This window comes from Rhinolophus hipposideros, assembly GCF_964194185.1.
Source record: "Rhinolophus hipposideros genome assembly, chromosome: 4".
NCBI classification, from domain to species: domain Eukaryota; kingdom Metazoa; phylum Chordata; class Mammalia; order Chiroptera; family Rhinolophidae; genus Rhinolophus; species Rhinolophus hipposideros.
Window position 1 is genome coordinate 53,261,254 of NC_138050.1, and position 15,869 is coordinate 53,277,122.

At 41.2% G+C, this 15,869-nt stretch overlaps 1 protein-coding gene across 1 annotated transcript in view; it reads left to right on the forward strand.

Moving 5' to 3' along the window:
• Positions 1-1,246: 1,246 nt before the first annotated feature.
• The window catches only part of ANKRD10 (ankyrin repeat domain 10), a 33,747-nt gene continuing 19,124 nt past the window's right edge, over positions 1,247-15,869 (forward strand). The window contains exons 1-3 of the mRNA XM_081045887.1: positions 1,247-1,610; positions 5,272-5,424; positions 9,911-10,002. Coding sequence (XP_080902013.1) covers positions 1,401-1,610; positions 5,272-5,424; positions 9,911-10,002 — 455 coding nt within the window. The 5' untranslated portion in view covers positions 1,247-1,400. The remainder of the gene's footprint in view (positions 1,611-5,271; positions 5,425-9,910; positions 10,003-15,869) is intronic.

A 15,869-nucleotide genomic window follows, 5' to 3' on the forward strand; every position in this document is an offset into this window, starting at 1 on the left:
AGGCACATAATTTGTAATCCCATCCCCTGACTTTATTTTTCCCACCTCCATGTAATCTTCCTTATGTTCCCTCCTGAGTTTCAAATGCATAAAGGAAACCGCAAAACTGTTATTATGAGGAGCCTTTGAGGTCTTGCTCCCTGGCACATGACAGCAATTTGCTTCAAAGTCTTGTAAAAATTCTCCACAGGTTTGGACGTTTCTTAGGGTGACAAGTGTTAATAGTGGTTATTCCTCCATAGTGAAAATGTTTATGATTTTCATATATTACTCATAATCAGAAAAGCTCTATTTTTAAAAAATGATTCTTGGTCATCAAAGGAGAATTTAGTATTTATTTCCTTGCATACAGCGATGTTTCTTTCTCAGTATTTTAGCTGTCTGTTCTGGCAACTGTGCAGCCCACCTCCCCAACTATCAGGCACCCAAATTAGGGCAGAAAGTGGGAACTGATCCTCGCTCCGCAAAGCGGCGGAACCGGGGCCTCAGACCTTAAGGAGCAGCTGTCACCCCCATAGGATTCACTTGAATTACAGGCACGTGGCCGACACCGCCGGGGCACCCGGCATCCCGCGTGGGGGTAGATCACAAAACCCCAACCCTGAGGCTCCGGGCGCTTTTAATGAAGGGTTAGGGGCTTCTCCCCGGAGTTCACCGCCTCTGGACCGGCCCCGCGGGATGGTCAGGACACGACGGGTCTGGGCAGGATCGAGGCCAAGAGCCCACTGGTTCCGCCGGCCCAGGGAAGCGCCTCCGCAAGGGCCCCCGGCTCCAGGTCCGGCCTTTTCAGCCCAGCCGCCCCAGGCGTCGGCCCCATACCCGGCCTCACCAGGCCCTGCACCCTATTCCCGGGCCCCATCCCCAGCTGCAAGCCCCACCCCGGCCGCCTCAGCACTGCCTCCAGCTCTCGGCTTCATCCCCCGCCCCCCGCTCCAGGCCACTGCCGCGACCGCACTCCGCCAGGCCCCGCCCCCACTGCTCCAGGCCTCCCTCCTGTCCCGAGGTCTCCCGGCGCCAGCCTCAGGCCCGGCAGCTATAGGCCCCGCCCCGCCTCGCCTCGCCTGGGCTTTAGGACCGGCCGCAGCAGGCCCCGCCCCCAATCCCGCCTGGGCTGTAGGACCGGCCGCAGCAGGCCCCGCCCCCAATCCCTCCTGGTCTTTAGGACCGGCCGCAGCAGGCCCCGCCCCCTATCCCGCCTGGGCTGTAGGACCGGCCGCAGCAGGCCCCGCCCCCAATCCCGCCTCCTGTGCGCGTTCCGCTCGGCAGCCGGCGGGACGCGGCGGCGGCGGCGGCGGTAGCGGCGCTGCTCTAGCTCCTTTGTGCTCGGGCGACCGCGGCCTCTCGTGTCCTCAGCCGCGCGTTCTCTCTGCTCGCCAGTTCGCGCTCTTAGCTGACGGGCCATGTCGGCGGCGGGAGTGGGCCCGGGCGTGGAAGCCGGCTTCTCTAGCGAGGAGCTGCTGTCGCTCCGCTTCCCGCTGCACCGCGCCTGCCGCGACGGGGACCTGGCCGCGCTCTGCTCGCTGCTGCAGCAGACGCCGCGCGCCCACCTTGCCGCGGAGGACTCCTTCTATGGCTGGACACCGGTGCACTGGGCCGCGCACTTCGGCAAGGTGGGCTCGGCCACTTTAAGGCGCCATTTTCCGCGGCTTTTCTCTGGGGGGGTCGGGGAAAATGGGGGCTGGGACGCCGGGGGCGCGGGGCGGAATGGGGGTTGGCAGCGATCGTGCCCCGAAGGTGTCGGCGCGCAGGTCCCGCGGCACTGGCGGTCGGGGCCGCGCGAGGAACCCGGGGGGGTGAGGCCGGGAGCGCGGGGCGGAAGCGGGCCCGGCGGCGCCCGGAGGGGCTTGGGGCGCATGTGCGGCGGCCCGAGTTGCCAACGGGAGGCCTCCCAGAGGCGCCGGTTTCCCGAGACTCCGCCCCCGGCCGAGTGGGGAGGAGCGCCCACCCTGGGTCGCCTGTGCGGAGGGCCCGGGCCTCCGGCGGCCGGCCGACTCGGGTGACGGTGAGGACACGCGGCCTTCGGGGCGCGCGCTGCCCGAGGCCCGGCGGCTCGGGAACGCCGCCAGGCACGGGCTCGCGGGGGCCCTGTGCACTTGTGACTGGCGGGCCTCGGGGGACTTTCCGATCGCTCCCGCTCGGACAGCAGACACCCGTTGGAGGATGACAGTCGCGGAGCGAAACCGCGCGGAATGCGGCGGACGGGGTGGGTGGGGTCAGCCTCCCTGCACGCGGGGCGTTGCGGGAGCCCGGGGTTCTGCGCGTCTGCGGCCGCGGGAGCCCCCCACGCCTTCCGGCCTCCGAGGCGCCGGCCCCGCCGCTCCCCCTGCTCCGCGGCCCTGGTCCCCGGAGACCGAGCGTGTGCACGGATCGTCCGGGGCCAGCTACACCGTTAGGTATTTAGATGATTTCGGTGGTGGGCATAATCTGATTGAATCGTGAAGTCATTAGACCGTTGTGTAGGATGAGTAGTAGTGACACTTTAAAGAAATGCTCTTAGGCGGTGTTGTGTAGAATGTTGTCTGTATCCTTTGCAGACTCTTAGCTTGCCCAGATACAGTAACATCGGTGAGGGTTGTCCTGTCTTGCGTCTAAATCACTGTCACGGTGTTACGTAGAATTATCGTCTGGATTACCTTTCTCTGTATCATTTTAAAAAGAACAGAGTACTGCTTTAAAACTTTAAAAGGTTAGGTAACATTTTCCTCATTTATGCAGTAAATGGGAGTTATTTATGTTATCAGGGAAGTAATCATAAAGTGAGATTCATGGCGCATTTCAGAAATGACTAATGATTGAGATTTATATGCCAACACTTAGGGACGTTTAAACATGTTTTCCTTCTGAAACGGTGAGATCAGGTTGAAATAGAGAAATGCTTTTGCAGAAATATATGCAGGGTAAAGTAAAAGAAATACCATTTCAAGAAGAGCTGAACATGTTAATGTTCTTATTACCAGCTGATGACATTGCTTTATTTTGCTCTTATTGGTGCTGCGTTCACAATACGGTTGTATCTTTTAGGAAAGTTTCTGATTCCCCTCATACAATTGAATCAGAGGTTTATTTTACTGAAAGACATGAAAGGGAGTTATTACCGTGGAGGTGTGGCAAGTAAGTTAATTACCCGTGGGCTGGGAGATCCCCTGGCAGCAGTGTCTAAAGTTGTGCTACTATAGACGTTGCAAATGAGTCTCCATGGAAAGTCGGTCTCTTAAGGAACAAAAGTTAAACTGTCTTTCCTGCCCTTCTCCCTTTAGCCTTGAATGTAGATTTCCCAAGGCAATCAGTAATCTGAGGCATTGTTTCCCTCCTGAGGCATCTTTTGTTTTGTTGTTGTTTAAACTGCAGGTAACTCGCAAAGCATTGATTCTCAACGTTTTTCGTCCCTATGTGTTTTGGGGAAAGACACCCTTGTAACAAGCAGGGACAGCTTTTTTGAAAAGGCTTCGGTGTTGATTCGGATCCTCCCTACTCTGGTTGAGTATTTATTGTATGACAGTTGAGTACTTTCTGTAGACTGCTTAAGCCTCATTACAAGTGGTCATTTAAAATACATATTTACCAACCCAAGGGGGCCTTCAGATATCTTTAGGAATTAATGATGGTCGTAGCTGCTTTACAACGCTTAATATGGTAAATTTCATGTGTATTTTATGACGATTAAAAATAACACCAACTTTTTGAAAATCTCTATTTTTATAGAGCATGAGTAGTAGTAGATTAACGTTAGAAGCCAAATGTTGTAACTAGAGGCATTTACTTCAGTATTTTCAGTTGTCATTAATAATTATGCTTGCATAGTCTTAGGTACGGAAAGGGCCAGAGAAAGCATCGTTCAGTTTGAGAGAAAAAGCCGGCAGTGCAGAAATTAGGCCAGGTTTCAGGGCTACAGATTCGCAACGCAGCCCCTGCCCCTTGCAAACAGCTTCCCTTCCTTTATATACATAACGAATAGTGAACTGATTTAAGTCCAGGGGTCTCTCAATTTGATTTTAAGATTGACTGCTTTTGGCATGCCAGGTGATTTTCATCCTTGTTTCATTTTTGTTGGAATTGACACTTGTTCATCTTAACACTGATATTGGCACTTTGATTTTTCACTCAGTGCATTAATACAGGTAATATATAAAAATATATCAAAGTTGTCTCTTAATCAGCCGACACTCCCAGATTCCAGTTCCTTGAATACAGAGATCAGGTTTTAAATCAGTGTACTCCCAACTGTGAGAGTTTGTCTCACAAAAATGTTGATTGCAGTGATCTGGCCTTTGCAAGGACAGGCTTAAGTTGCTGAAAGAGGATAAGAGACCTCCGATTGAGATGGGTGTATAGCTGTTTGTTGGTCATTTGAGGTCTGTGCTCTGGAAGAGAAAGATTGTTGGCAGTTAGAGCTCTTTCACTAACTGCTTTGCCCTTTGTGAGGGGAGACGGGCAGTTTGGGATCCAGGGTCTAAGGACACACCCAATTGAACCTTGTAAGTCTTTGAACAGCAGGCCTTCTTGAACAGTGCTTGGCATATGGTAAGCACTTGCTAAATGTTTGTTCAGTGTGATGAATTCTTTTACCCAGAGGGCTAGTATGATATCAGTACCTGACTACAGAGTCATGTCTTGACTCTCCTGTCTTCTTTTTAGACACCTGCTACGTGCAGAGCTCAGCTATGCTGTAGGCCTTTTTCTTTTTTCGCATTTTTGTACGATTTAAAAAATCAAAGTCCTGCCCTCTCACTTACTCAACTTATTTTCTTTTCCCTAAGAAAATAATCTGGAGGGTGGGCCTCAATTGGGTATTCATCAAATGCGTTGTATAAAGCTGTAGAGTATAGTTGTGCAGACTACAGGAAATAGTCTTTGAACAGTTTACTGTAGCTACACAAACTTTTTTTAACCTACCAACCACTTTAGCGTTTTTATTCTTTAGAATAGTTTGTGAAAGTGGCAAAACCTAATTTTGACAGAGGTCTGAATACAATCTAGTCTTTATTTTGTCTTTTTCAACGGTAGGAAAAACAATATTTAAATTTCTGTAGTGTCGATCTTTTTGACTATATAAAAAAGTTGGCACATAGAAATATAAAGAAAAATTTTCTTTCAGATGCCTTTTAAAATTTGTATGGTGTTGGGAAGGAATGACTTACTTTGTTCCTTTAAACAGAAAATTAGTAACAGAGTACCACTTATCTCCATTATAGAATTTAGATTATTTGTGTAATATTTAATAGTATACCAATATTTATGCATGTTTCATCCCCCCTCCTGCTGTTTTCGAAGTTGGAGTGCTTAATACAGTTGGTCAGAGCTGGAGCCACACTTGATGTCTGCACTACACGTTATGCGCAGACCCCAGCCCACATTGCCGCTTTCGGGGGACATCCTCAGTGCCTCATCTGGTTGATTCAAGCAGGAGCCAGCATTAACAAACCGGTAAGTGTGTGCCAGTGATTGACTTGGTTTGTTTGGTTTTCCTTTTCCAGTTATAATTACATGGTGTTGAGTTTTAAATTGAGGCCTTAGAGTTTGATATTTTTACCTGTGGGCTAACTGGAATTTATATTTATTGAGTTAACTTGTGGACAATAGGGCCTTTACATAGCAATGCTTCCTGTTTACAGAGTGCTCTCACCTAGTAGTGACTTACAGTGATCCACAGTTAGCCAAGGTGATTTGCCCAAGGTTACAGACAGCTGGTAACTGAAACCTGGCCTCCAGCCCGGGTTTCCTGGCTCCCCTGCTCACAGCTGCCTTAGCTGCATTTCCACTGATAGCTGAAAACACCCATGCCAGCAAAAGAATGGCTATTAAATCATCTGTGGTTAAGTTAGCCTTAGCAAATTGACCAATATGAATTAATATTGCTTCAGATACAAGTTGGGGGTGATGACTAGATGCAGATAAGTAGCCAAGTGTCATGTAGCGAGTGACTCCTGGACACCAGATGCAAAGATTTTGTATTTAAGCATACAAACAAAGAACATGAGAGGGCCAGTTTTTTCATGTGTTTTCAGTACTCTTTTCACTTAAGTGGACACACACACGAAGAGTGCTTAGCTTAGTGGGAACTTGCTTATATGGACAGACTTTTGGTTGTAAGAGACCCCACAAATAGTCTGACTGGAGCGTTCTCAGACTTAGCACCCCACCCCAGGATAGAGTTGGCTAACGGACTTGTTGCCACAAGTTTTGTAGCTACTTTTTATGCCTGTCTACTTTTTTCTTTTCCCTTTTTCCTATTTTTATATGCTTTTTCTACTAATAATGAAGGACCTACTATGTGCAAAGGAACTGTATTTCCTCCTTTCTGCTTTTTGCCCTAAGATTTATCCCTTGATGAGAACAGGTATAAAGTAGTTGCGAGCCCCTCTCCTAAAGAAAAGTCAGCTACCCCACCTACTAAGCAAGTAATTGTGGAAAGGTATTTTAGCAGGGATTTTTTTTTTTTTTTTTTTAAGATTTTATTGGGGAAGGGGAACAGCACTTTATTGGGGAACAGTGTGTACTTCCAGGACTTTTTCCAAGTCAAGTTGTCCATTCAGTCTTAGTTATTTCATATTAGTTGTGGAGGGCGCAGCTTAGTTCCAGGTCCAGTTGCCGTTGCCAATTGCAGGGAGCCCAGCCCACAATCCCTTGTGGGAGTCGAACCGGCAACCTTGTGGTTGAGAGGACGTGCTCCAAGCAACTGAGCCATCCGGGAGTTCAGTGGCAGCTAAGCTCCAGGTGCCGTGTTCAATCTTACTTGCAGGGGCCGCGGCCCACCATCCCTTGTGGGATTCAAGGAATCGAACTGGCAACCTTGTGGCTTGAGAGCCCACTGGCCCATGTGGGAATCGAACCGGCAGCCTTCGGAGTTAGGAGCATGGAGCTCTAACCGCCTGAGCCACCGGGCCGGCCCCCGTTAGCAGTAATTTACGTGGGAAAGTGGAGCAAGCAATAGAAGGGTAATTTTTCTCCATAATAGACTTAGTAGAGAGGGTGGTGAAGGGAGAGAGCCCTGGATTTTGGGTTTGTTTCTGTTACTAAACTGGAACTCAGGAATTGGCACAATATTTAGGCTTGTGCTACTCCTTTCTCTTCCTTCAGTCATCTCCACGCATGGATGCCTTTATGGATACAGACTTCTCTATAGTTTTGTTTCTTTACCTATTCAGGAGTCATGAATTGGCAACTGTATACCATTATTGCATACGTATTGCCTGTCTCTCCGTTTGTGTCATTCCTGGTCCTGCATTTTCCTCTCCTCCTCCTAGCTCCCAGTAGAAAGGGCACTGGGGCTTGATTCCACACTGCTTTCTCAGCTCTCTGGCCTTGGGCGAGTCATTTATTTGGTCTGTAGCTCTCAATCTCCTTATCAATAAAGTTTAGGTCATGCATGAATGGCAGTAATTAGTATTTAGTATTAATATGGAATTTAAGTACAGAATATTCTGTATGTTAGTTTTCAGTAAATGGTTGCATAGCATCTAATTGACAGCTAAAGAAATAGTCTAATGCTTTTCAGACCTTTTAAAATCTAGCAGCCCCTTTTTCTTACAACATTTTCAGCAGCTCAGTATTTTCCACAGATAAAAGGTTTGCCCCCTCCCTTCCTCTGAGCTGCTCTAGGTAGGTAGCACTGTGTGGAAATCTCTCCTGAACTCCGCTCCCAGGGCAAGGCTCGCCAGGTCCCTCACTCTCCGCAGCCCTCCCTGTGTTTTAATTGACCACATGGCTCAATACCCCAAGTCCTCTCATGTAAGAGGGTGTGGCTTGGGTTTCTTAAGCATCCTGACCTTGCTCCTGGAAGGAGTGCAGTCGGCTGTGGTCTCATGAGCTTTGGTCTGAATCTCGTCATCTTGCTGTGAGGTAATGAGTGGGCTTCTGTGACAGGCACCCAGTGATCCCTGAGGCCTAGTAGCCCTTCTGTTGGCTTTTCCAACATACTGTGGACTCATCTTGAGGTAGACAGTTTTTCTCATTTCCCAGATGCACTGTTAGAAAACCAGATGTAGGTTTTTCTTGTGCTTTTTTGTGTGAATGTAATTTTTTTTGAACCTAGCACAGCATTTCTTAATAACATTTTGTTAGTTTTAACCCACCTTCTAGTTTTAGTCTGTGGCATTTTAGTGACTGTTAGGTTGATGCAAAAGTAATTGTGGTTTTTGCAATTTTTTTTAACCTTTTAAACCGCAGTTACTTTTGCACCAACCTAATAATTGTTCTAAGTTTGTTTTCCTCAAGCTTAATAGATACTTTCTCTGCCATCTCTAAGGTTGGCATAAGGGGTTTTGGAAACTTAGAAGCTCAGTGTCTAAGTTTACACAAAGAGGAAGTGAAGTTAGTTTTCAATTGATTAATTTTTGTTATAGTGACTACCCATGGGCATTACTTTTTGTGTTTGCAAGACATCTCTTTAATATCCCTTCCAGAATTTTACTGGCACTTGATGTTGTCTTTATAGTTTCTTGTAACTACATTAGAAATAAGATTTTTCTTAAAATTCAGGGTGACTTGTCTGTCTTCAAATTTCTGGTAAGCTCTCCCACTTTATTATTCAGTTTGCCAACAATATTTCTAGAATTATACTACAAACTATTTGGTATTGTTAAAATGTGACTGGTCTGAGCTCGAGATGTGAGTAATCGTAAAATGGCTCTTTCCTCTTACTCTCTTGGCTCAGTTTTCTTTTAATAGTGTTTATTTGTCCCTTCCCAGCCTGAAGATGTTCTTGTGTAACACAAAACGGGAGCAGCGTAGTTCTGCTTTTCCTCTTGTCACCTGTTACGGTCCCACCATCGTTTAGAAACAGTAGCGAAAACCCTTTATTTTATTCCAAAGAACATTTTAGAAAACCTTTTTTCTTCTTGAGGGTTTTGTTTTTGGGGGTTTTTTGAGAAACCTTATCTAAATCTCAGTTTTTCCTGGCAATAGTCATACGTAATTTTTATTTGTCTTTATTATGTACCTCCTCTGTATCCCCCCATTTGGGGGGATGTTTTTGTTTTTTAAAAATCTTGAGTTCACTAGATAGTTCCCTGTATAGCAACATGGTTTTCTGTGTCTTTCTTTAAAAATGGGATTATTCTGTTTAGAACTTTACATCACTTTTGAGCGTATTTTTAAATAAATGTACACACTTTCACCTCCACCAAGCAGTCAAGTCTTTCATGTTTTTCTATAAAATAATCTACTACTACGTTTATTTTAGCTCTCACCTCAGTTTTTCCCCCTGTGAGTTAATACGCGTTAGTGAAGGAGCTCAAATATTGATGGAATTTATGAACTGTTTTCCTAAGTACCACACACTTTGAGCAGTTGCTCCACTCCTGCTTTATATCTTTATCCCTTAATTATGTGGTAGTTTTCTTCTGCCAAGTTCAGCTTCCAGTGACGTTGAAGAGTGATTAATTCAGGAACTGTTGCTGCTTAGCCACTCGGAATTTCCCAGCAAAAGGTCCTAAATCAATTTTCTAGCAGAAATTACTTCCTTCTCTTGATTGCTTTTTCTTTCTTTACCTCTTACTTACCCGAAAGCTTGTGAATGACATTGTATTTCAGATTTTTTTCTATTCACAGACAGGTAAATTAATTCATCTTTTTTTGGATGATTGCATTAGTCTTCAAAGTCCTTTCCCTGAATCTGCTAACTCCTTCTGCCTCTTAGCCACCTGGGATGTACATGCTGTCATTGCCGGAGATGCCCCATGACTTTTTTGTTCTTGACCTAAGAATTCAGGCGAATGTGCCCCCTTCCCTGGGCTGCTTTCTGTTTTCTCTTCACACCTACATTTCTTCATGTTCTGCTTCAAATTTGGCTCACCCTACTGTTTTACTTCAAAGATGAATGGGTGGTGCCTGATCTGTATTAATGATTTACTTTAAAATGTGGAGGTCTTGTTGGATCTGAATGTTTGCGTGCTGCTTTCTGTTGTTTCAGGACTGTGAGGGCGAGACTCCCATTCACAAGGCAGCTCGCTCTGGGAGCCTGGACTGCATCAGTGCCCTGGTGGCTAACGGGGCTCACATCCAGTAAGTGTCTTCGTTTATTTTCCCCAACCGAGATGTAGTCAAGGGTGTAGAGACAGCATTTAGAACTTTGTTTTTAATATTAGTAATATGATTTTGCTTTTTAGATCAGCTAGTGTTAGTAAGCAAAATTGTTGTGTGGGTTAAATTGACCACTAGCAGAAGGGGCTTTAATTTCCCAGCACTATTAGAATTCTTGCCATGAGAGAGAGGAGAGTAGGATGGAAAGAACAGTTAACAAATTAAATTTGGAACCTGGCATCATTGACTTTGCCACTAACTAGTTGCATCACTGTGGGCAAGTCTTCAAACTTTTCTTTGCCAAGTTGCAATTTGGAAACGAGGGCCTTTGATTGGATTAGAATATTTTTTCAGGCCTCTAGCTCAAAAAAAAATTTTCAGTTAGCTTTTCTAAATTTTTACCTCATCTTTTAGCAGATGTGAGAACATTATGTTTTAAAGTCTATTATGAGTTAATGATTTATAACTCCTTGTGAAATGTAAATATATACATTAAATACTTCAAACTCTTTCTGAGCTTTTGATACTGATGGCATTATTTTAGCATATCCTTGTTTTAGTACGGTTTACATCAACTAGCTTATTTATAGTTTGGTAGAACAGTATTGCTATTTAAGTGTATTAATTAAAACATGTTATTTTGTATACAAATCATTAGCTAGCCATGCCATTGTACATTTATTTTAGGTATTCATTTGTATTAACTTTCTCTTAAAGATTTATATTATAAAAATTTTTCTTCTGCAGTTCACAGCATTAACAAAATGGATGCGGTTTTCACCCTTAAATGTTGAGTGTAAGCTATAGAGCTGGAATAACCAAAATAACTATGATAATATCAACTTTTTTGTTTTACCTTGAGTGTCTTGAATATTTCATAAACATTAATTACAAACCACTTTAATTGGAAATGTGAAATTTTAGACTTTGGGAGAAATAAAACCCACAGAACTAATTTAGTTTAACCCTTTGGTTTCCACTTCATTGTTTTGACTCTGTATATAATAAATATTGAAAATAGATTCTGGACGGCAAAACCATGTATGTTAATGCAAGGCCTATCTAATACCAGGGGCTGTCATTAGGCTCTTAGTATCTTAGCTTCTGTTTTATTAAGTATTACTGTTAACATTAGTCATTAGTTCCAGCTTGGATCATTTACTTATGTAGCAATTTAGTATTATAAATATGACCTGACCTGATTAACTGTTACATTGCAGGGAACCATGTGACTTCATTTGTAGTTATGACTTAAGGTAATGTAAAAACAATTGAATATGTATTATACAATGTTAAAAGCATTGAGATGATTCTCAATGGATTGCTTTAAAGCAAAGTTACATATATATATATATATGCAGTTTTCTTAACTATATTTAGATTAAAACTCAAATCTTTAATAACAGAAGCTTTGATTATAAAATACAGAGTCGTATAAAACAATTGATTAAATCACCTAATTGCCATTTATTGGAATAATAATTAGAAGTTGATCTTTTTAATGACTGATTTTTCAATAATATTTAAACAATACTGTTAATTGGTCCTGAACATTTTATTACTAAGATGTGAGTTTTATTCATTTTAACAGATAGCTTAATCCTTTAAGCCAGTAAATATCTATTGCTATGTCCTTTTAATAGGTGTCTTTTTAAAAAATGAGATCATTTTATTTACAATTCTGTCCTTGGTTACAGGACCCTCCAGTGTCTCTTTTCCACCAAGTGTGACTGAGCATGGCCTCGAGGGCCAGTCTGTTTTTCCTTCTCAGTATAAGAGCCACTCCCTCGAGACCCTGCATTATGGTGATTTCCCTTGACTGAACTTTGAGATATTTTGTAGAAGTATTTAGCCTGAGCCACCTAGCCAAAAGCGACTTAAAATTATAAGTCTTTGGCCTGGAGATGGAGCACAAGTAATCATTATTTATTGCAATTGTATATTGTGTTATTTATTTAGTTTTAACATCTAGATAAAATGTCAGTTTTGCCAGTAAGCTAAATTGTAAATTGCTTTTTGATATCTGTGTTTAACAGTTTTAGTGTACCCAACAGTTTGAGTCCCCCAAATTATTATACTTAGATCTATTTTACTTGTTTCCTATAATGCTGTTCATATGGGAAAGTGTAGTTCTAGCAAATAAATGCCTTTTTTTTTTTTTTTTTTTTTAGGAGTATCAGGGGACACATAATTTACTTAAAGTTACTTATTTTTTTCCAGTTCAGAACGGGCCAAATTAGTAATTCTACATATTACATGACCTAATACTTAGGAGATAATATAAATTTTTCCTTTTCCCATGAATAGATTAAAAACTGTCTCATATCAGTATTTTATCACACTTGGTGGTATTTAATAATTTTGTTATTAATTCCTATTTTGACTTTTATTTATCTGCTGCACAAAGTGGCCAAAGTCTTAAGTTGATGCTTTTTGGTCGTTGGGTAGATAATGGTGAGGGCATGTGTCCCACACATCTGTGGGTAGAATGGTTTGTTATATAACTAACTTGTCAATGTAGGCTGCATCTGTAAGATAACGCATGTCAGCTGCTGGGCATCGTATTACATTTTCTAGCACCACACGTGAGTATATTGATGGAGTTTTTTTTTTTCCCCCCTCTTACTTTACGTCTTGAATTTTGGTGCCAAGTTTTCTTTTTCATGTGAGGTTTTATTTCTACTTACATGATGGTCATTTTATTATTTGCCATTATTTACATCTAAAAATAAAAATACACAAGATTGTCAGTTCTGTGACCAGAATAAATGTTTGTATACTTTAAATGAACTAAACTTCTACAGATGCTTCTCATTCTCATTTTTTCTCAAGTGTGTCAAGTGTGGAGTTTTTGTTACTTTAAATTGTCATCATCCTTAATTTTCTTGTATGGAAGTTCAGTTTTTCATTGCAGCCAACATTTGAATGCTGCTTGCTTCACACTTAGGATATTTGATTGGAAAAAAGGTATTTACTAACAGAAAAGTTGTTGCTTCATTTTTTTTTTGGTAATAATATAAGATTGTTTTAACGTGATTTCAGAAAGAGGCTTTTGAAAATTTTTTGAAAATCTGCTGATAACTAAGATATTTTTACTACTAACATTGTAAAGTGCAGATTTTGAGCCTTGGATTATCTTTACTTGTAGTATTTTGGCACCAATTCATTTTGGTTACTTTGTATTTATTTTCTTGAGAGACTAAAGTAGAGAATGTTTCCATATCAACCAAATATTAAAGTAGCTTTTTTTATGCCTCAGTAAAAATAAAGGGATTTAGTGGGACTTAGAGTGAAACCAGAATCATTAATACTTGTATCTCAGCAAATTTGCTAGTCCATTTTAATACCACATTATACAGGTGCCTGTGTTTAATTAGGTTATGAAAAAGTCTCGGCTTTCTATAGGAGAGCATTCCTATAGAAGCCATTAATTCTGTTGTAACCAGATATTTAAATGGTATGTATTTTAACTTAATTACTTTTAACCCAAGAACTTAACTACATATGATCATCAAATAGCTAGAGAAGCATCTATAGCCTTTTATAAACAAGTTCAGTGACTCATTCTAAAGCTAACTTTCTTGCCTAATTTAGAAAACGCGCAGTTGGCTGTAATAACAAAAGTCTAAAATGTGATCTGACTGTCTACTGCATTGGGCAGCGTAAATTCAGCACCATGGAAGAACTTGTAGAACATTACAAAAAGGCACCAATTTTTACAAGTGAACAAGGAGAAAAATTATATCTTATCAAGCATTTATCATGATACTGCTGACCAGAAATGACTGCTGCACAGCTCTAATTCATCATGTAATTGAAGACTGAGAAAATGTCAGTCCAGTCGTGCTAGATTGGATATTGCTATTTCTAACTCTATATGAGAATTGACTATAATAAGTATTTTTATTGTAACTCAGTCCATACATATATACTACATATGCAAAACATCTGCATAGAGCAATTCCTTATTGTTGGTCTTCTGTTTTACTGTTTCTTTTGCTGTTTTTCTCTTTGCTTCTAATATTAAGGTTTTATATTTTGGAAAAAATGATGCAGATCAAAAGTCTTTATATGGAAGAATTTCTTTATTGCCTTTCCTTTATTTCCTTGTAAGGACACCATATTAGTTACTTCCTTGGTGGTTTCTCTTCATATAAAATTATTATATCAATATATGGCATATGCTAAAATAAATTTCTTGGAGAGTGTTAATCTTTTTTGTGACTAAATAGCAATAATAAATGGAAAATTAGAAAAAAAAAAAAATAAAAAATAAAATGTGATCTGAATAGACTTTAATGTTGCAGAAATATATTGCTGAACGTTTAGGAATTTTTCATTGAAATGGATTTGGTTTAGTTTGGTTCATAATTGGTGGCCGTGTTTATAACCCATCATTGTTTTACTCATAGAGCCCTATCTGGAAGTAGCATTTCCATTAGGGAAAACCATGTGATGAGTATGTTTTTGATACTAGTTCAAGATGTTTGTTTGCATCTTTTGCCCTTGGCAAAATGTAACCCAGATTTACTTTATTAGCCATTCATTCATGTTTGAAATTTGTAGTTTCTTTGCATTTGTTCACTTTTTTGCCCTTCAGAATAATAGTCCAGCTGTGAAGTTTATTAGAATTATGACTGAATTAGCAGGTTCTGATTTTGCATCTTCTGCATTCCAGTCATCCTTATCTCCTAGTGTTGCCTCCCTTACCTAATGGTCACTATGGCAGACTTGTCTCATCTTGCTATTTCTTGACTCTTTTTTTTCCTTTTTATTAAAGTGTTAAAGCAAGGTAGAGGAATTGCTTCATGAAATAGTTGTTAAAGTTCTGCCTGCCGGGCGGGAGCAGATGGTGAACTGATAACATTCCAGAGTTGTTGACAAATTTAGTTTAGAATTTTGATTATTTTTTATGCTTGAATAATATATAGATTTTAATATTTGTTTAACTACTGTTTTCATAAATAGTGCTTTCAAATAAAACCTGTGATTTTTTTTTTATTTTTGTATTTTATTGGGGAATATTAGGGAGCAGTGTGTTTTTCCAGGGCCCATCCAGCTCCAAGTCCAGTCGCCGTTTTCAATCTTAGTTGCAGGAGGCGCAGCCCACCATCCCATGCAGGAATTGAACCAGCAACCTTGTTGTTGAGCGCTTGTGCTCTAACCAACTCAGCCATCCGGCCGCCCCAAAAACCAGTGCTTTCTAGATCCACATTTTTTCCTTTGCTACATTATAGTGGGAGCATGATAAGTATTTCATAAGACTATTTGAATGATGCACTTATATTTTAATGTATGCAAACATAATTGGGGTTCAATTGTAGTATAAAACTATCCTCACTAATGTTGAACTTGAAATGAAAACTTGGCACCAAATTTATACAGGTAGAAACTTTCAAAAATAGTTTCTTCCTATTGTTACCTAATGAATATATGTAAGAAAATCTTCATAATAATTTAAGAGTTTGGATACCAAAGGGTTAAAAATACACGTTTTTCTTTTACTAAAGAAAATTTAGATGTTTGCTAATGTTTTGTTTGTACAAATGGACATTTAGTAATGTTTTTTATCTTTTTTTTTTTAATGATTCCATGTATTTGCTTATTTCCATCTAGGAATAGTTACTAATGTATTTGAGATACAGCATACCAAATTTTAAAGTAACCAGAATCGTGAGTTAATGGTTTTTAGTCCATACTGTTAAATTTTGTTGAAATATTGACATAATTAAATTGGCTTCATGCTAAAAATTATTAGAAGTGATTGAGAAGGCAGTGTTTTAGAGCAATAGCTCTTGGTCAAGGAGGTCACATGACAATGGCTTACGCTCAATAAATGTGCTTCTGCA